The sequence below is a fragment of the Delphinus delphis genome, chromosome 15 (assembly GCF_949987515.2).
Source record: "Delphinus delphis chromosome 15, mDelDel1.2, whole genome shotgun sequence".
NCBI lineage: Eukaryota > Metazoa > Chordata > Mammalia > Artiodactyla > Delphinidae > Delphinus > Delphinus delphis.
The window spans coordinates 50,490,305-50,509,530 of record NC_082697.1 but is presented as its reverse complement, the minus strand read 5'-3'; the positions used below and the strand labels follow the sequence as shown (position 1 = coordinate 50,509,530).

The 19,226-nt window shown below is 52.9% G+C and overlaps 2 protein-coding genes and 1 non-coding gene across 6 annotated transcripts; 2 read left to right on the top strand and 1 right to left on the bottom strand.

The window, feature by feature from the left end:
- The first annotated feature begins 1,412 nt into the window (after positions 1-1,412).
- On the top strand, positions 1,413-8,284 carry RPL3L (ribosomal protein L3 like). Of its 3 annotated transcripts, none has more exons than XM_060032986.1 (10): positions 1,413-1,462; positions 1,956-2,148; positions 3,445-3,613; positions 4,767-4,902; positions 6,208-6,394; positions 6,494-6,654; positions 6,861-6,962; positions 7,429-7,524; positions 7,756-7,875; positions 8,143-8,284. In XM_060032986.1, exons 1-10 carry the CDS (start codon positions 1,460-1,462, stop codon positions 8,197-8,199), a joined length of 1,224 nt encoding a protein of 407 aa, XP_059888969.1. In that variant the 5' UTR covers positions 1,413-1,459; the 3' UTR covers positions 8,200-8,284. The 3 variants fall into 3 exon arrangements, with proteins under 3 accessions (XP_059888969.1, XP_059888968.1, XP_059888970.1); XM_060032985.1 differs by having other exon boundaries at positions 6,858-6,962; XM_060032987.1 differs by lacking the exon at positions 6,861-6,962.
- On the bottom strand, positions 2,832-2,904 carry TRNAE-UUC (transfer RNA glutamic acid (anticodon UUC)). Its single transcript has one exon. It is a non-coding gene; the product is annotated as a tRNA-Glu (tRNA).
- Positions 8,285-8,746: 462 nt separating the features above from the next.
- MSRB1 (methionine sulfoxide reductase B1) lies at positions 8,747-13,121 on the top strand. Of its 2 annotated transcripts, XM_060031490.1 has the most exons (4): positions 8,747-8,892; positions 10,681-10,829; positions 11,175-11,289; positions 12,223-13,121. In XM_060031490.1, the coding sequence occupies exons 1-4, from the start codon at positions 8,838-8,840 to the stop codon at positions 12,252-12,254; spliced, it is 351 nt and encodes a 116-aa protein (XP_059887473.1). In that variant the 5' UTR covers positions 8,747-8,837; the 3' UTR covers positions 12,255-13,121. The 2 variants fall into 2 exon arrangements, with proteins under 2 accessions (XP_059887473.1, XP_059887474.1); XM_060031491.1 differs by lacking the exon at positions 11,175-11,289.
- Positions 13,122-19,226: the final 6,105 nt, after the last annotated feature.

Here is a 19,226-nt window from a genome sequence, read left to right as displayed (position 1 = left end):
AACCATAAAATCTTTGAATTAAAAAATAAGAGATTTCAGGGACTTCCCTTGTGGCGTAGTGGTTAAGAATCTGCCTGCCAATGCAGGGGACACGGGTTTGAGCCCTGGTCTGGGAAGATCCCACATGCCGTGGAGCAACTAAGCCCGTGTGCCACAACTACTGATCCTGCACTCTAGAGCCCACAAGCCACAACTACTGAAGGCCGTGCACCTAGAGCCCGTGCTCCGCAACAAGAGAAGCCACTGTAATGAGAAGCCTGCACACTGTAATGAAGAGTAGCTCCTGGGCTTCCCTGGTGGCACAGTGGTTGAGAATCTGCCTGCCAATGCAGGGGACACAGGTTTGAGCCCTGGTCTGGGAAGATCCCACATGCTGCGGAGCAACTAGGCCCGTGAGCCACAACTACTGAGCCTGCGCGTCTGGAGCTTGTGCTCCACAACAAGAGAGGCCGCGATAGTGAGAGGCCCGCGCACCGTGATGAAGAGTGGCCCCTGCTCGCCACAACTAGAGAAAGCCCTCGCACAGAAATGAAGACCCAACACAGCCAAAAATAAACAAATTAATAAATTAAAAAAAAAAAAGAGTAGCTCCTGCTGGCCACAACTAGAGGAAGCCTGCAGGCATCAACGAAGACCCAACGCAGCCAAAAATAAAATATAAATAAATAAATTTATTTTTAAAAAGTATAAAAAAAAATTTAAGTTCATAAAAATTATCTTAAGGGACTTCCCTGGTGGTGCAGTGGTTAAGACTCTGTGCTCCCAATGCAGGGGGCCTGGGTTCAATACCTGGTCAGGGAACTAGATCCCACATGCATGCCGAAACTAAGGAGCCCGCCTGCTGCAACTAAGACCTGGTGCAACCAAATAAATAAATATTAAAAAAAAAAAGTATCCTAAGTGTTCTTGGCTCACAGCTACTAGAGTCAAGGGACTTTGATTGAATCACAGCTCTAGTGATCCTCTGGACACACAGCCAAACTTCCCCATCTTCCCACCGTTTTTCCAGTTCAGGTTCACAGCCTCAGGACAGCACAGGAATCTGCTCTGCTTCAAGGCCAGCAAACTGGACTCAGACACTCCTAATGGCAGCTGCCCAAGGGAAGCTCCCAAACCCGAGTTCCTAAACCCCCTACCAGGCCAAGTTGTTCCCGTTTTGGAGGGTCACACAAAGCAGAAAACAAAGTGTGTGACCCAGTCCCAGGACATTTGAGGAAACGAGTGCCAGCCCTAGCTCCAAGTGCACCCCCCCAGGCTGCCCAGGCTGCCCCCCTTCGCCCTGCCCTGGGCCAGGCCCGCTTCTGACACCAGAGCCCACATCCGCCACAGGAGATGACAGAGCTCCCCTGCCAGGGGCTAAATCTGGGATCTGGCTGCTGTGCGTCCTGGCCCTGCCACTTGACCTCCGACGCCTGGTGAGGTGGCCCCTTCCCTTCCTAACCTGCAGGGACAGGCCTCCATGGTCAGTGGGCTGGCGGGAGGGGGGTTGGGGGGAAGCACGCCAGCTTCCTGGCGAGGGGCAGGTGGGCTTCTGGGATCTATCCCAGCAGAGAAGGTCCTTGGGCCTGTGACAGAGTAGGTGATTACAGGGGACAGCAGGGGGCCCAAGCTCTGGCTTCCAGGCCTAGGACAGGTAAACAGAGGGACAGATGGCAGTGGCCCCCTGCCTCTGTGGCCTTGGCTGCAGTGTGGATCTGCCTCTTCTGGGCCCAGACAGGCAGGACCAGGCCACTGAGACAGGAAGCCCACGGGTAAGGGGGGCTGCCGCTGGCTCTGTCCCTAAGACACTGCCCTTGGAGAAGTTTCCCTCCTTTCTTGTGGACAGATGCAGGCCCTGAGGGCCACCAGGTCTCAGCCTGGGGTCTCTAGCTCACTTCTGGTCTGGTCTCTGGGACTGCCCAGCTGCACCCAGCAGGGAGACTCCAGCTCTGATCTCCCTTCCCTTCTGTCCCCAGTCCCACCGGAAGTTCTCTGCCCCTCGGCATGGACAACTGGGCTTCCTGCCACACAAGAGGAGCCGCCGGCACCGGGGCAAGGTGAAGACGTGGCCTCGGGACGACCCCAGCCGGCCCGTGCACCTCACGGCCTTCCTGGGCTACAAGGCTGGCATGACACACACTCTGCGGGAGGTGCACCGGCCAGGGCTCAGTGAGTGGCCTCTAGGGGCCCCTGGGGGGCGGGCCGAGCACCCCCGACCGCCAGAAGATCTGGAGGTTCTTCCAGAGGCTAGGAGCCACAACTGGGCTTCCGGAGGGGAAACAGCCCCAGAAGGGGCCAGGCCCCGCCCATGGGCACCTCAGTCGGAACGTTGACTGCTGGCCGTGCCTCAAGAACCGATCTGTCATTGCCCCAGTTTACAGATGAGGAAATAGAGCAGTTATGAAACTTGTAAGAGCTAAGATTCAAGGGCAGGTGCCCCTACACACTTCCGGTTTTGAGATCATCGTAGTGTGGTTATAAGAAATAATACAGAGGGATTCCACGCACCCTTTACCCAGTTTCCCCAATGGAAACATCTCTTAAAACCATTGTAATATGTCACAGCTGGATAATGACATGGATACACCCTACTCATCTTATGCTGGATTCTCCTGAATAAGATGTGTGTTTATTTAGTTCTCTGGTTCTGTCACGTGTAAATGACAGTTTCTGTCATGTGTAAATGCGTGTACCCACCACCTTGGAACGTTCCATTCCCACAACAGTCCGTCCTGTTGCCCTATTATAGCCACAGCCGCCACCCCCCAACCTTCTGGCAACCACTCATCTGTTCTCCATCTCTCCTAAAGTATATATTTTTTGGCTGCGCCACGAGGCTTGCAGGATCTTAGTTCCCTGGCCAGGGATCGAACCCGGGCCCTCGGCAGTGAAAGTGCCAAGTCCTAACCTCTGGACCACCAGGGAATTCCCCTAATATATATTTTAAGCATATACTTCTTTGACTTCAGATCAGCCTCATTAATAACATCTATAAAATCATGGGTTTAGGACAAGTCTTAGGTTTTGTTCTAGAACTCATCCATATACATTCATAGTGCCCATTTGTACTCCCCTAGAGGATGACCAACCCTACCCTTTGGGGGACGCTGCTCTGGCTGTGGCTCTCCTGGGCGGTCTGGTGGGGAAACCAAGGCAGGAGCAGGTCAGGCCTTACCTGAGCTGAGTCAGAGCTACTATGGACACCTGTGGGGTCTTGCCCAGCAGTGGCTCCACATGCAGGGCAGAGCAGGGAGAGAAGGGCTGGGAGTGGGGAGGCTCAGGGCTGGAGGTCAGGGGCCTGCTCACAGGGGCCTCTGTCCGCAACAGCCCTGGGGCTCTGGTGCTGGGTCCTCCCGCGGGCAGGTGGGGCTGTGGTCGGCACTTCCACCCCTGTCCCCTCTCCATGGAACTCCCCATGGGACTCGGAGGCCCCCCTCCACGCCTCTGTCTCTGGGTTTCGTTCAGAAATTTCCAAGCGGGAGGAGGTGGAGGCGGTGACAATTGTGGAGACGCCGCCTGTGGTGGTGGTGGGCGTGGTGGGCTACGTGGCCACCCCGCGAGGCCTGCGGAGCTTCAAGACCATCTTTGCGGAACATCTCAGCGACGAGTGCCGCCGCCGCTTCTACAAGGACTGGTGAGGGATGCCGGGTGGTTGGGCAGGAGGAGGAGTGTCAGCAGCGTGTGGAAGGCAGAAAAGTGTGTGTGTGTGTGTGTGTGTGTGTGTGTGTGTGTGTGTGTATGCGTGTGAGTGTGTGATGCCTTCCCTCCAATAAAAGACAAGGACTAGAGGGCTGGAGAGGAAATTAGTTAGAGGAAAAAGGAAAGCAAACATTCTCATCCTCAGGGTGAACTAAGAACTGATTTGATGGAATGTCAGAGTTGGTTCCAAGCTTCCTAGTAGCCAGGGTGAAAAGGGAAATAGCCAACTGACAAGCTCTTTTCATCAGAAAGAAGGGCATCCTTAGGCCTCAAATCTTCCCTGGCATTAAGTCCAGAAAGGGAAGGCACCACTGCCTGAGGAATCTCACAGACATCCCCTTCCATATGGAGGCAGAGGCACGTGTAGCCTCCATGGGAGGCGAGGACCTTGGGCCCCAGTGTCAGAGCAGGTTGTGTGACCACAGGCAAGCTGACTGACCTTGTAGAACCTCACCTCCCCCCCACACACACACTCCCCACAGACACCATCAAATGGGAACAGGAGAGGTCTCCGCATCTTGGGGCAGCCCTGAGGATGAGCTGAGCAGAGTGTGTCAAGTGCTCAGCACAGGGAAAGAGCTCAGCGAACGCCAGCTGGCCTTGTTTTTGCTGCTGCAATTGTGATCAACTTGCCCCTCATCTGACCTCTGTGAACCTCGGTTTCTTCATCTGTAGGATGGGGATAATGATGTCCACCTTCCAGCATCCTGGCAAGGGTTAGGAACGATGGGGTGTGGGGCCTGGCCAGTCCTGACTGTTCGCTTTAGAAGTGGGTTCAGCAGCCATGGCAAAGTGGGCACGTGGCCATGGCTGGCTGGCACGCCCCTTCCCTGGGCTCCTGCACATCTGCTCACTCTCAGCCCCAGGAGGCAGGGAGGGTACCCACTTTACGGAGGAGGAAACTGAGGCCTAGAGAGGGAAAGACAGTCTGTGCTTAAGGAGGGCCCAGCCCAGGGACCCCAGGGGCCCAGCAATGCCTCCTCTGGGAATGGGAGGAGGGAGGAGGGGGACATCTAAGCCCATGCTTGGTAGGATGCAGTAGAGGCTGACATTCTGGTCGTGCTGAGCACCCTCTGTGCACGGCTCAGGCACAAGAGCAAGAAAAAAGCCTTCACCAAGGCCTGCAAGAGGTGGCGCGATGCCGACGGCAAGAAGCAGCTGCAGAGGGACTTTGCTGCCATGAAAAAGTACTGCAAGGTCATCCGGGTCATCGTCCACACCCAGGTCAGCCCCTACCCCCTGGTCCACACTGGTCAGCCAGTCCACCACTTGGGCCCAACCTCCCTCAGCCTGGCTTCCCTGAGCCCTGGCAAATGTCAGCCTAAAAATACTGTGAGCCTCGGGCATGGGCCCAAAGTGTCGGCTGACCAGCCAGCCGCCTGCAGCCCCGGGGATGGGGTGTTGGGCATCAGTGCACTCTGAGGGCTACGGGGTACTGGCCACACCCAGCAGTCAACCAAGGCCCTGAAATGCCCCAAAGGTCCAGGATCACCTGCCCAGTGTTGGGTGTGGGGGTCCGGCAGCCTCTGTTTGGGGTCTGGCACATGTGGGTGTGAATCAACATTCGTGAGTGGGGTCTGGCTTCGTGTGGGTTGACAGGTTACCTATACCCTCTGGCTTTTTCTGGAACGTTCAGGGAAGCCTTCCCAGGCCCGCAGCAATGACCCTCCCTACCTGCCTGAGTTACTCTCCCACTTGTAGTTCCTGGTTATGTGTGTCATTGGTTAACATCCATCTCCCTCCATAGACTTGAGCTCCATGGGGTCAGGGGTCACAGCTCCCTGCTCACTGCTGTACCACACCCCCCAGGAGGCTTATATGCAACAGGTCCTCCATCAGTACTGGTTGAGCCCTATGCTGTGACCTAACCGTGTCCCTGCTTCCACCTCACACAGCAGCAGCCAGAGATGTTTAAAAATGTGCAACAGATCATGTCACACCCTGCACTTGGAATAAAGCCCAAGCTACTCCCTATGAGACCTGCCTGGCCAGGCCCCTGCTCACCTATCACCATCCTGAACTCTCCTCCCTGTTCACCACAGTCCAGACACACTGGTCTCGTTTCTGTCCCACCAACCACTGCTCCCCCATCTTCCCTGCCACAAGGCCTTTGCATATGCGGTTCCCTCTGCCCCAAAAGCTCTCAGATCTTCACCTAGTGGTTCCTTCTTGCCATTGATGTCACCTCCTCAGAGAGGCCCTCCTTCACCACCGTCATGTGCAATAACTGTCCCCTCCACCCTCAATATTTCATCACAACACTTAGGCCTATCCAAGAGTTTACTTGGTTTCTGCCGCCCAACTAGATGGTGGCTCCATGGGGGCCAGGACGTTGTCTGCCTCATTCCATGCTGCATCCCCAGTGCCTCGCACAGAACGTGGCATATAGGCACACCAGAGCATGGGATCATCTGTTGAATGAATGCATGCGTGAAAGTCTGCCAGGGATCACCAGCTGGCCATGTCGTATCGGCAAATGGGTGTGTGTGTGACTTTCTGGGAACCGACTGGCCGTGCCATGTCTTACAGATGAAGCTGCTGCCCTTCCGGCAGAAGAAGGCCCATATCATGGAGATCCAGCTGAATGGCGGCACGGTGGCTGAGAAGGTGGCCTGGGCCCAGGCCCGGCTGGAGAAGCAGGTGCCAGTGCACAGTGTGTTCAGCCAGAGTGAGGTCATTGATGTCATTGCCGTCACCAAGGGCAGGGGCGTCAAAGGTAGGGCCGGGTGGGGATGGCGGCTCCAGGAAGGCTGCCTGGAGGAGGTGGGGGCCAAACTGGCCTCTAAGCCACCCACCCTGCCCCTCCCACCTGCAGGGGTCACGAGCCGCTGGCATACCAAGAAGCTGCCGAGGAAGACCCATAAGGGGCTGCGCAAGGTGGCCTGCATTGGTGCCTGGCACCCTGCCCGTGTGGGCTGCTCCATCGCCCGGGCTGGGCAGAAGGGCTACCATCACCGCACAGAGCTCAACAAGAAGGTGTGTCCACAGGCCTGGTTTGAGGGGGGATGCCCGTGACCACACCCCAGTGAGTGGGGTGCATGACCCAGATGCTGCCTGGCCCCCTAAGGCTCTGAAATGCCCCCACCAGCGCCTGGGTCTAAGCCCACATTCTGATGGGTGTGGGCATCTTGCCAGCCCCAGAGGCTACCTGCTGTCCCCAATGTGCCCTGTGCTCCTAGCAGATCTACCGCATTGGTCGGGGGCTGCACACGGAGGACGGGAAGGTGGTTAAGAACAACGCATCCACCAGCTACGATGTGACCGACAAATCCATCACACCACTGGTGAGGGTGGGCCGCCAGTTTGGCTGTGGGGCAGGCCTGTGGGGTGCTGCCCTCTCCCAAGAGCTCAGGCTACAGGGTGGACCACCTGGTGGACCAAACCCCTGCTGTTTCTGCATCCTCAGAGCCACGACTGCAGACAGCTCATCCTCCAGCTGCTGTCACAGGGTGCAGAGTGCAACAGCTCTGACTGTGGCCTTGGAGTCAGGCTGCCTGGGCTCAAACTCCAGCTGCAGTGGGTAGCAGCTGCGGGGCCTGGAGCAAGTGACTTCACCCCTCTGAGCCTCAGTTTCCTCCTCTGTAAAATGCAGATTTTTAAATAAGATAATCACGGGAAGGACTTAGGGTGTGGCTCAGATGCTGCCCTGATTAGTGATTGAGAATGTCACCCTAGGCCAGGGGAATTCTCCTAGGGCCTCCAGCTGCCTCCTAACCCAGCAGCCCCTTTCCTGGACTCACCTTCCCACAGGGTGGCTTCCCCCACTACGGGGAAGTCAACAATGACTTCATCATGCTGAAAGGTTGCATCGCGGGCACCAAGAAGAGGGTCATCACGCTGAGGAAGGTCAGTGCCAGGTGGTGAGCTGGGGAGTGGGAGCCCCATGGGCCTTGGGGGAGTTGGGCGGCTGGCCTACCCTGTCCTCCAGCCTGCTTCAGGAGGGGTGGGGATGGGGAAAGCAAAGAGGGAGAGGTTCTAACAGAATCTGGGTGAGCAAGACCTTCCTGACTGGGGGTAATGGGAGGGGCTGAGTGGGGACCTCCCACGGTGACAGCTCCCCTCTCCCACCGGCCACAGTCCCTCCTGGTGCACCACAGCCGCAGGGCCCTGGAGAACATCGAGCTCAAGTTCATTGACACCACCTCCAAGTTTGGTCATGGCCGCTTCCAGACAGCCCAAGAGAAGAGGGTCTTCATGGTGAGCCCACCAGCCTTGCTCTCTGGGGCTCTGACACCACATCCTACCTGCCCCAGAGCGGGGAAGCTGAGCAGATGGGGGTGGCACGCATGTCCCTGCACTCATCCACAGGAGGGGGCTTTTAGGGGTCCAGTCCTGGGCACTGATTCTTGCCAGAAAGGAAGTAGGGGAGAAACAAGTGGGAGAGGGCACAGGGCCGACTCCGCGTAACCCAGGCGGCTGGTTAGACCCCTGTGACTAACGCTCCTCCTGTCCCTCTCCCACCAGGGTGTCCAGAAGAAGCATCTTGAGAAGGAAAAGCCGGAAACCTCGGGAGACTTGTAGGCAGGATGGGATGGAGGGAGCCTGAAAAAAGCGCGGCGCAACCCCCGCCTGTCCCCTTGTCTAATAAAAGCCAGAGACAACTCTTCCCGCGGTGTCTCAGAGTTGGGGGGCGCGGAAAGGCTGGTCAACGGCCGGCAGCCCGGGGCTTAAGCGCCGGGAAACGACGAGAGCGTACGCGGCTCAGTGTGGTGCACCGCGACAGTCACCCCAAACCCAGCGCAGCTCAGCGCCCCGCCCTGCTGCTAGGGGCAGGGGGGCAGGGGGGCAGGGGCGGGGCCGCGGGGACCGCTCAGGAGTGGTCCTTAGTGGTGGGCGGGGCCTGCTGGAAGACGGAGGGGGCAGGTCCTCGGGAGGGGGCGGGGCCTCCTGGAGGCGGAAGCCGGAACCCTAGTCCCGGGGTGGGATTGGTCCGTGGAAAGGGCGGGTCAACGGGAGGCGGGCCCTGCGAGGGTGTCTCGCACCTCTGGACGTGATTGGTCCCCTTGGGGGGCGCGGCCTAGGGCGCCGGGGCAGGTCCGGGATCCGAGTGGGATTGGTTCTCGGGAGGCGGGGCAGGAGGCGGGCACAAGCACCAGGTCGTAGGTCTGTGGCCTCGGATCTGTTGGAGGCGGCGATCGTGCAGCGGTCCCGCCGGCGCCATGTCGTTCTGCAGCTTCTTCGGGGGCGAGGTTTTCCAGAACCACTTTGAGCCGGGTACGACCTGTGACCTCCTGGAGGACAGCGGGGGCGGGGACGCGTATTAGAGGGGGCGTCGCAGCCCTCCGGGTGGCGATGGAGCCCCGGAGTCCCGGGAACGGGGGCCGAGTGTGACCGCGCGGGGAGGAACGCATGTGGATAAAGGGGATACAGAGAAGGGAGGAGTTGGGGGTTCCGGAGAGTAGGGGTACTTGAGGGGAGAGGGACATTGGAGAGAGGGTGTCGCTGTCCTCGAGGACAACAGAACTTGAGTGTGAGCGTGGCCTTTTCCGAGGAAATCTGCGGGGTCAAGGTATGGGGGTGGTGACGCCGTTGCGGGTATCCGGGTCAGGATCGGAACTTTAGGGGGAGGCGGTGGAAGGTCTTGTCCAGGGGCAGCTCCTGTGACTGGCCTGCCTCTCCTTGGGGCATCCTCCTGATATTACTCCAGCCCTTTCTTCTCCCCGGTGCCCCAGACCTGCGGGGTAAGCTGGAAAGCACGTCTTGTTGGGATCCAAATGTGACCGCCTGGGTGCCTACCCCACCTGCCCAGGGCCCCAGATTTGGGTAACCAGGAGTGCTGCCAGGCTGCCAATGGCCAGTGAAGTTTGACTGGACAGCCTGGGTCAGATAGGAGGGGTGGAAGGTAGGGGGTGAGTGGTTGGTTTGGGGGCATGGCCGGCAGTCAGCCCTGGGCCCAGGCTTTGAGAGGCCCAGATGAATCCCCTTCTGGGCTGTGCTGCCTGGTCATGGACTAATTTGGTAAAAATATGTCCACAGGCAAGACTAGGGCAGCGACCTACCCCTGGGTGGGATTTGTTGGGTGTCAGCCCTCGAGGGAGCTGGGATGTGACACCCTGGTCTCTGTGAGCCAGCTGTGACATAGGACCCTCTGGGCAAAGTCCTCCCTTCAGACTCTCTGGCTGTGGGACTCCGGGTTGTCCTCAGGCTACTCTGCCAAGCTGGAAACTCCACTCCCACAGCAGCTCCCGTTTCCTCTTTTCTTCCTCAAGTTACTGGTAAAGGCTGAGTAGGTCACAGACTCCAGGGCAGGCTGTCTCCAGGCCAGGCAGGGGGCGAAGGGTGACTCAGTACCCCTCGAGTGACCCCCAAGCAGTTTCCTGTTCTGCGAGTCAGTTTTGCAACCTTTCTTTTTCCCCCCTCAGGGTGATCTTTTGGCGGTAGGTTAAAACTCATCCTTCTCCCTGGTGCTCTGTCTTCCTGGCCCTCTGTCTGACTGGAGGTCTTTTGCTGGGATCAGTCTTTTCCTGCTTGGAGAGCAGGCTGGTGTCTGGGCATCCACCTTACGGCTTCTTTGGGCAGAGGGAGGTCCACGTGGGAAGGGCGGGGGGCTAGTGGTGGTGCTGGCCATGCCACAGCCCCCACCGTGTGGGGCCTGCTTGTGTGTGAGGGGCAGAGCTGTGTCCTCATCAGACTGCCTGGGTTCCTTCCTGGCTGCACACCCTGTAGCTGAGCATTTTGCATCCCTGAGCCTCAGTTTCCTCATCTGTAAAATGGGAACATCTGCATTACAGGGCTGTTAAGAAGAGTGAAAGAAATAATTGTGAAAAGTGGCTCTCCTGGCCTCTGGCACAGGCTCAGAACTGCTAAATGTGAGCTCCATGCTGTGTCTCCCCCACAGAGCCGATACCCAGGCTTATGGGTGGTGGGTGGGTGAGTGGGGAGGGTGTGCAGCCCACCCTGTAACCGGAGTGCTGCTGTCCTCTCCTGGGTTCAAGGATTTAGGTGCTCACCCCCGAGGCGCTGGAGCCAGCATCTCTGCTTTTACCTCCCCTTCCGCCCCAGGCATCTACGTGTGTGCCCAATGTGGCTATGAGCTGTTTTCCAGCCGCTCAAAGTACGCACACTCATCCCCATGGCCGGCCTTCACCGAGACCATCCATGCTGACAGTGTGGCCAAGCGTCCAGAGCACAATCAGCCTGGAGCCTTAAAGGTGGGTGGTAGCAACTGGGGGGCGGTGAGGAGGTGTCAGCCAGGGGGGTCCTGAGAGCCCCCCACCCCTTCCTGCTGTTCCCCCTACAGCTGTAGGGGCCTAGGGTCTGTCTATTCCAGACCTCTGGCTTCAGCCAGGGGAGTGACACCCCAAACTATTGGGAGAGCCTGGGGTCCTGGTGGGAACAGGGAAACAAGATGGTTTTCCGGGGCAGGTTCTGGGCCAAGGCCAACCTCTCATGCCAGAAGTTACCTTGGGAAATAGGCATGGGGAGGACCCCATGTGCTGGTGGCAGCAGGGGCCATGGCTGCAGCTGTTTTCATGGCTGTTTTGTGGTCTTCCCAGGTGTCCTGTGGCAGGTGTGGCAATGGGCTGGGCCATGAGTTCCTGAACGATGGCCCCAAGCGTGGACAGTCCCGCTTCTGAATATTCAGCAGCTCACTGAAGTTCATCCCTAAAGGTGAGCTTGCCTGCCGGCAGCTGGGCACAGGCCTACGTACAGGCCTTTAGAGGCCCAGGGGCACACTGTTCTCATGCACTTACAGTGACAGAGCATGGGGGCACCAAAGCGCGCTGCCCAGGGCCACTGGAGGGTGGCTGCGGGACAGGGACAAAGGGCAGATGTCCTGCCTCCTGCATCTGGTTGATTGTGTGCAGGGTGGTGTGGAGGTTGAGTTCTGGGGCTGTGCAGCTGCAGGCTTGCTCGTCAACCTCTCTGAGCCTCCTCATCTTCTGTGTAGTGGGCGTGATGGCAGAGCCTCTTTTACAGGCCCGTTAAGACTGGCTGCATGAAAGTGCACTGGGGTCTGGAGTGTAGTAGGGGCTCAGTAAATATGTGCTCCTGTTGGCAATATTCTTATCACTGGTAGATTGTTTGGGAGCCGTTTTTCATTTGTGTGTGTTTTATCTGAGCTCAGCCTCCTCTCTGACCCATTGCTCTCTGTCTGCATCCCCAGCCGCCCTCTGGACTCCTTCACACTCTTTGTACCTCAAATCCCTCTCCTCATTTGCTGCCCGCAAGACTGCGGCCAGTCCCTAGTCTCAGTTTTATCCTCTGTAAAATGGGGTTGCTAACAGCACCTGCTCGCTGCCCTCACTGTGGGGTTAAGTGAGGCTGTCTGTGAGGGCCGGTGCGTGATAAAGTTTTGATAATACTTTTGTCCTTTTGTAGCTATTTGTCCTCCGGTACGTGTGGAGGAAAGACAGACTCTGGGTTCTCCTGCAGATCTCAGGGAAAGAACTGGGCACAGAGACACCCCCAGGCTGCGGGTCTGGGTCCTCCCAGCTCTCTTGGTCTGCAGGCTGCAGTGGGAGTGGGCTGGGCCAGGGAACGGTGTCTGAAACCTAAGTTAGCAGCGACTTGTTTTTCTCTCCCCTCCCTCATTTCTTCCAGGCAAAGAAACTTCTGCCTCCCAGGGACAGTAGGTGGGCAGCCCACACCCAACCCAGATGGACACTGCTTTGTGGCCACACTCTGGACATCCCACCTTAGAAGTGGAACCTCAGACATTTGGACAGGGGAGCGGGGGTGGGGGGGAGAGGGGTAGCTGAAACATCAGGAAGGTTCCCGAGGCCTTGCCTCCGAACAGGCTAGGAGAAGGGAAGAGGCTGGGAAAAGGAGAAGGCTACACTAGGCTGCCAGGGGGTGCCTGGAGGCCCCACTGTCGGCTCTCACAGGAGTCTCAGGGAGGGGGCTCTAGGCCTGGCTCGTCTTAGAGTGATGGTGCAGCCTCTACCTTCTCTCCTCAGCCTGCTGCCCCCTCCCTGCCTGTTTGGACTCACCCCGGTGAGGCCCAGTTCTGAGATGGGCTCTGGCCCTCGCAGAAGCTCTTGCCTGTCTCCAGCAGGCTGTGCTAGGATAGAGAATGCAAACAGGGGCGGCTCCAGTTGGCTGCTCCAGCCCTGGTCACTCTATGATTCTCTCTGACTAAACCCTTCCAGGCAGCCAGAGTGGTGATGATCTGTGACCTGCTGGGGGAGCAGGCAGAGGGGTCAGATCTCTGGCCTCTCGGTTATGAAAGGAGAAATCCCGAACCCTGTTGCACCATCTGTGTGGATGCTGCTTGCCCCACTCAGGCTTAGGAAAGCAGCTATTGCTCCATCGCCTTGACTGTGCAAGGCTGGGGACACCGGAGCTCACAGCCTACAGTTCACCATTTCCGGGGACACAGTGACTGTGCCTCACTGCACATGCTCTGAGGGTCCTGCCATCAGGGAGGGTGGGCGAAGTCCCTTCCATCTTGAATCCTCTTTGGAGTAATCAGGAAGAGATCAATAAACAAACAGAACCCAGGCTTGCTGTCTTTATTAACAACATCAGGGACTCCAGGACCCAGGGTCAGCCTTTGCACAGCTGTTTCACTTGTTCCACAAATAGTTATTGAGCTCAGTGTCAGGCTCTAGCTTCAGTGCTGGGGATGCAGCCATGAGAAAGGCAGATGGGGCCTGCCCTTAAGGTCTTTTTTTTTTTTTTAATTTTTAAATTAAATTAAATTTATTTTTTTATACAGCAGGTTCTTATTAGTCATCAATTTTATACACATCAGTGTATTCATGTCAATCCCAATCACCCAATTCATCACGCCACCACCACCACCCCCTGCCGCTTCCCCCCTTGGTGTCCATACGTTTGTTCCCTGTATCTGTGTCTGTTTCTGTTCTGCAAACTGGTTCATCTGTACCATTTTTCTAGGTTCCACATATATGCGTTAATATACGATATTTGTTTTTCTCTTTCTCACTTACTTCACTCTGTATGACAGTCTCTAGATACATCTACATCTCAACAAATGACCCAATTTCGTTCCTTTTTATGGCTGAGTAATATTCCATTGTACATATGTACCACATCTTCTTTATCCATTCATCTGTCGATGGGCATTTAGGTTGCTTCCATGACCTGGCTATTATAAATAGTGCTACAATGAACATTGGGGTGCATGTGTCTTTTTGAATTACGGTTTTATCTGGGTATATGCCCAATAGTGGGATTGCTGGATCATATGGTAATTCTATTTTTAGTTTTTTAAGGAACCTCTGTACTGTTCTCCATAGTGGCTGTATCAATTTACATTCCCACCAACAGTGCAAGAGGGTTCCCTTTTCTCCACACCCTCACCAGCATTTGTTGTTTGTAGATTTTCTGATGATGCCCATTCTAACTGCTGTGAGGTGATACCTCATTGTAGTTTTGATTTGCATTTCTCTGATAATTAGTGATGTTGAGCAGCTTTTCATGTGCTTCTTGGCCATCTGTATGTCTTCTTAGGAGAAATGTCTATTTAGGTCTTCTGCCCATTTTCGGATTGGGTTGTTTGTTTTTTTAATATTGAGCTTCATGAGCTGTTTATATATTTTGGAGATTAATCCTTTGTCCGTTGATTCATTTGCAAATATTTTCTCCCATTCTGAGGGTTGTCTTTTCGTCGTCTTTATGATTTCCTTTGCTGTGCAAAAGCTTTGACGTTTCATTAGGTCCCATTTGTTTATTTTTGTTTTTATTTCCATTACTCTAGGAGGTGGATCAAAAGTGTGATTTATGTCAAAGAGTGTTCTTCCTATGTTTTCCTCTAAGAGTTTTATAGTGTCCGGTCTTACATTTAGGTCTCGAATCCATTTTGAGTTTATTTTTGTGTATGGTGTTAGGGAGTGTTCTAATTTCATTCTTTTACATGTAGCTGTCCGGTTTTCCCAGCACCACTTATTGAAGAGACTGTCTTTTCTCCATTGTATATCCTTGCCTCCTTTGTCATAGATTAGTTGGCCATAGGTACGTGGGTTTATCTCTTGGCTTTCTATCCTGTACCATTGATCTATATTTCTGTTTTTGTGCCAGTACCATATTGTCTTGATTACTGTAGCCTTTGTAGTATAGTCTGAAGTCAGGGAGTCTGATTCCTCCAGGTCTGTTTTTTTCCCTCAAGACTGCTTTGGCTATTCGGGGTCTTTTGTGTCTCCATACAAATTTTAAGATTTTTTGTTCTAGTTCTGTAAAAAATGCCATTGGTAATTTGATAGGGATTGCATTGAATCTGTAGATTGCTTTGGGTAGTATAGTCATTTTCACAATATTGATTCTTCCAATCCAAGAACATGGTATATCTCTCCATCTGTTTGTATCATCTTTAATTTCTTTCATCAGTGTCTTATAGTTTTCTGCATACAGATCTTTTGTCTCCCCTAGGTAGGTTTATTCCTAGGTATTTTATTTTTTGTTGCCTTGGTAAATGGGAGTGTTTCCTTAATTTCTCTTTCAGATTTTTCATCATTAGTGTATAGGAATGCAAGAGATTTCTGTGCATTAATTTTGTATCCTGCAACTTTACCAAATTCATTGATTAGCTCTAGTAGTTTTCTGGTGGCATCTTTAGGATTCTGTATGTGTAGTATCATGTCATCTGCAAACAATGACAGTTTTACTTTTTCTTTTCCAATTTGTATTCCTTTTATTTCTTTTTCTTCTCTGATTGCTGTGGCTAGGACTTCCAAAACTATGTTGAATAATAGTGGTGAGAGTGGACATCCTTGTCTTGTTCCTGATCTTAGAGGAAATGCTTTCAGTTTTTCACCATTGAGAATGATGTTGGCTGTGGGTTTGTCATATATGGCCTTTATTTTGTTGAGGTAGTTTCCCTCTATGCCCACTTTCTGGAGAGTTTTTATCATAAATGGGTGTTGAATTTTGTCAAAAGCTTTTTCTGCATCTATTGAGATGATCATATGGTTTTCATTTTTCAATTTGTTAATATGGTGTATCACATTGATTGATTTGTGTATATTGAAGAATCCTTGCATCCCTGGGATAAATCCCACTTGATCATGGTGTATGATCCTTTTAATGTGTTGTTGGATTCTGTTTGCTAGTATTTTGTTGAGGATTTTTCTTTTTTTTTTTTTCCCGGTACGCAGGCCTCTCACTGTTGTGGCCTCTCCCGCTGTGGAGCACAGGCTCCAGACGCGCAGGCTCAGTGGCCATGGGTCACGGGCCCAGCCGCTCCGCGGCATGTGGGATCTTCCCGGACCGGGGCACGAACCTGTGTCCCCTGCATCGGCAGGCGGACTCTCAACCACTGCGCCACCAGGGAAGCCCCTGTTGAGGATTTTTGCATCTATATTCATCAATGATATTGGTCTGTAATTCTCTTTTTTTGTAGTATCTTTGTCTGGTTTTGGTATCAGGGTGATGGTGGCCTCATAGAATGAGTTTGGGAGTGTTCCTTACTCTGCAATTTTTTGGAAGAGTTTGAGAAGGATGGGTGTTAGCTCGTCTCTAAATGTTTGATAGAATTCACCTGTGAAGCCATCTGGTCCTGGACTTTTGTTTGTTGGAAGATTTTTAATCACAGTTTCAATTTCATTACTTGTGATTGGTCTGTTCATATTTTCTATTTCTTCCTGGTTCAGTCTTGGAAAGTTATACTTTTCTAAGAATTTGTCCATTTCTTCCAGGTTGTCTGTTTTATTGGCATAGAGCTGCTTGTAGTAGTCTCTTAGGATGCTTTATATTTCTGCGGTGTCTGTTGTAACTTCTCCTTTTTCATTTCTAATTTTATTGATTTGAGTCCTCTCTTTTTCTTGATGAGTCTGGCTAATGGTTTATCAATTTTGTTTATCTTCTCAAAGAACCAGCTTTCAGTTTTATTGATCTTTGCTATTATTTTCTTTGTTTCTATTTCATTTATTTTTGCTCTGATCTTTATGATTTCTTTCCTTCTGCTAACTTTGGGTTTTGTTTGTTCTTCTTTCTCTAGTTCCTTTAGGAGTAAGGTTAGATTGTTTATTTGAGATTTTTCTTGTTTCTTGAGGTAGGCTTGTATAGCTATAAACTTCCCTCTTAGAACTGCTTTTGCTGCAGCCCATAGGTTTTGGATCGTCGTGTTTTCATTGTCATTTGTCTCTAGGTATTTTCTGATTTCCTCTTTGATTTCTTCAGTGATCTCTTGGTTATTTAGTAATGTATTGTTTAGCCTCCATGTGTTTGTGTTTTTTATGTTTTTTTCCCTGTAATTCATTTCTAATCTCATAGTGTTGTGGTCAGAAAAGATGCTTGATATGATTTCAATTTTCTTAAATTTACTGAGGCTTGATTTGTGACCCAAGATGTGATCTATCCTGGAGAATGTTCCATGCGCACTTGAGAAGAAAGTGTAATCTGCTGTTTTTGGATGGAATGTCCTATAAATATCAATTAAATCTATCTGGTCTATTGTGTCATTTAAAGCTTCTGTTTCCTTATTTATTTTCATTTTGGATGATCTTTCCATTGGCGTAAGTGAGGTGTTAAAGTCCCCCACTATTATTGTGTTACTGTCGTTTCCTCTTTTATAGCGGTTAGCAGTTGCCTTATGTATTGAGGTGCTCCTGTGTTGGGTGCATATATATTTATAATTGTTATATCTTCTTATTGGATTGATCCCTTGATCATTATGTAGTGTCCTTCCTTGTCTCTTGTAACATTCTTTATTTTAAAGTCTATTTTATCTGGTATGAGTATTGCTACTCCAGCTTTCTTTTGATTTCCATTTGCATGGAATATCTTTTTCCATCCCCTCACTTTCAGTCTGTATGTGTCCCTAGGTCTGAAGTGGGTCTCTTGTAGACAGCATGTAGATGGGTCTTGTTTTTTTTTGCGGTATGTGGGCCTCTCACTGTTGTGGCCTCTCCCATTGCGGAGCACAGGCTCCGGACGCGCAGGCTCAGCGGCCATGGCTCACGGGCCCAGCCGCTCCGCGGCATGTGGGATCTTCCCGGACCGGGTCACGAACCCATGTCCCCTGCATCGGCAGGCGGACTCTCAACCACTGCGCCACCAGGGAAGCCCTGGGTCTTGTTTTTGTATTCATTTAGCAACCCTGTGTCTTGTGGTTGGAGAATTTAATCCATTCATGTTTAAGGTAATTATCGATATGTATGTTCCTATGACTACTTTCTTAATTGTTTTGGGTTTTTTTTTTTTTTTTTTTTTTTGCGGTACGCGGGCCTCTCACTGTTGTGGCCTCTCCCGTTGTGGAGCACAGGCTCCAGACGCGCAGGCTCAGCGGCCATGGCTCACGGGCCCAGCCGCCCCGCGGCATGTGGGATCTTCCCGGACCAGGGCACAAACCTGTGTCCCCTGCATCGGCAGGCGGACTCTCAACCACTGCGCCACCAGGGAAGCCCTGCCTCCATTCTTCTTCCAAGGTCCTGGATCATCTTCACTATGATTATTCTGAATTCTTTTTCTGGAAGGTTGCCTATCTCCACTTCATTTAGTTGTTGTTCTGGGGTTTTATCTTGTTCCTTCATCTGGTACATAGCCCTCTGCCTTTTCATCTTGTCTGTCTTTCTGTGAATGTGGTTTTTGTTCCACAGGCTGCAGGGTTGTAGTTCTTGCTTCTGCTGTCTGCCCTCTGGTGGATGAGGCTATCTAAGAGTCTTGTGCAAGTTTCCTGATGGGAGGGACTGGTGGTGGGTAGAGCTGACTGTTACTCTGGTGGGCAGAGCTTAGTAAAACTTTAATCCGCTTGACTGTTGATGGGTGGGGCTAGGTTCCCTCCCTGTTGGTTGTTTGGCCTGAGGCAACCCAACACTGGAGACTACCTGGGCTCTTTGGTGGGGCTAATGGCGGACTCTGGGAGGGCTCACGCCAAGGAGTACTTCCCAGAACTTCTGCTCCTAGTGTCCTTGTCCCCACGGTGAGCCACAGCCACCCCCCACCTCTGTAGGAGACCCTCCAACACTAGCAGGTAGGTCTGCTTCAGTCTCCCCTGGGGTCACTGCTCCTTTCCCCGGGTCCCGATGTGCACACTACTCTGTGTGTCCTCCAAGAGTGGAGTCTGTTTCCCCCAGTCCTGTCAAAGTCCTGCAATCAAATCCCACTAGCCTTCAAAGTCTGATTCTCTTTGCCGGACCCCCAGGTTGGGAAGCCTGATGTGGGGCTCAGAACCTTCACTCCAGTGGGTGGATTTCTGTGGTATAAGTGTTCTCCAGTCTGTGAGTCACCCACCGAGCAGTTATGGGATTTGATTTTACTGTGATTGCGCCCCTCCTACCGTCTCACTGTGGCTTCTCCTTTGTCTTTGGATGTGGGGTATCTTTTTTGGTGAGTTCCAGTGTCTTCCTGCTGATGATTGTTCAGCAACTAGTTGTGATTCTCACAAGAGGGAGTGAGAGCACGTCCTTCTACTCCGCCATCTTGGTTCAGGGCCTGCCCTCAAGGTCTTAAGGCATAGTTGAGACAGTAAGTTCACGCCAGATGAAGAGAAGGGCTGTGTAATTACAGCAGAGAGAGACGCTGGAATATGGAGGCGGGGGAGCAATTAGGGGGCTGGTGCTTTGGGCCCAGTGGTCAGGGAGGGGTATGCCAAGGAGGAGTCATGCCAGATCAGCAGCGAAGGTGACAGAAGCAAGGAGAAGAGC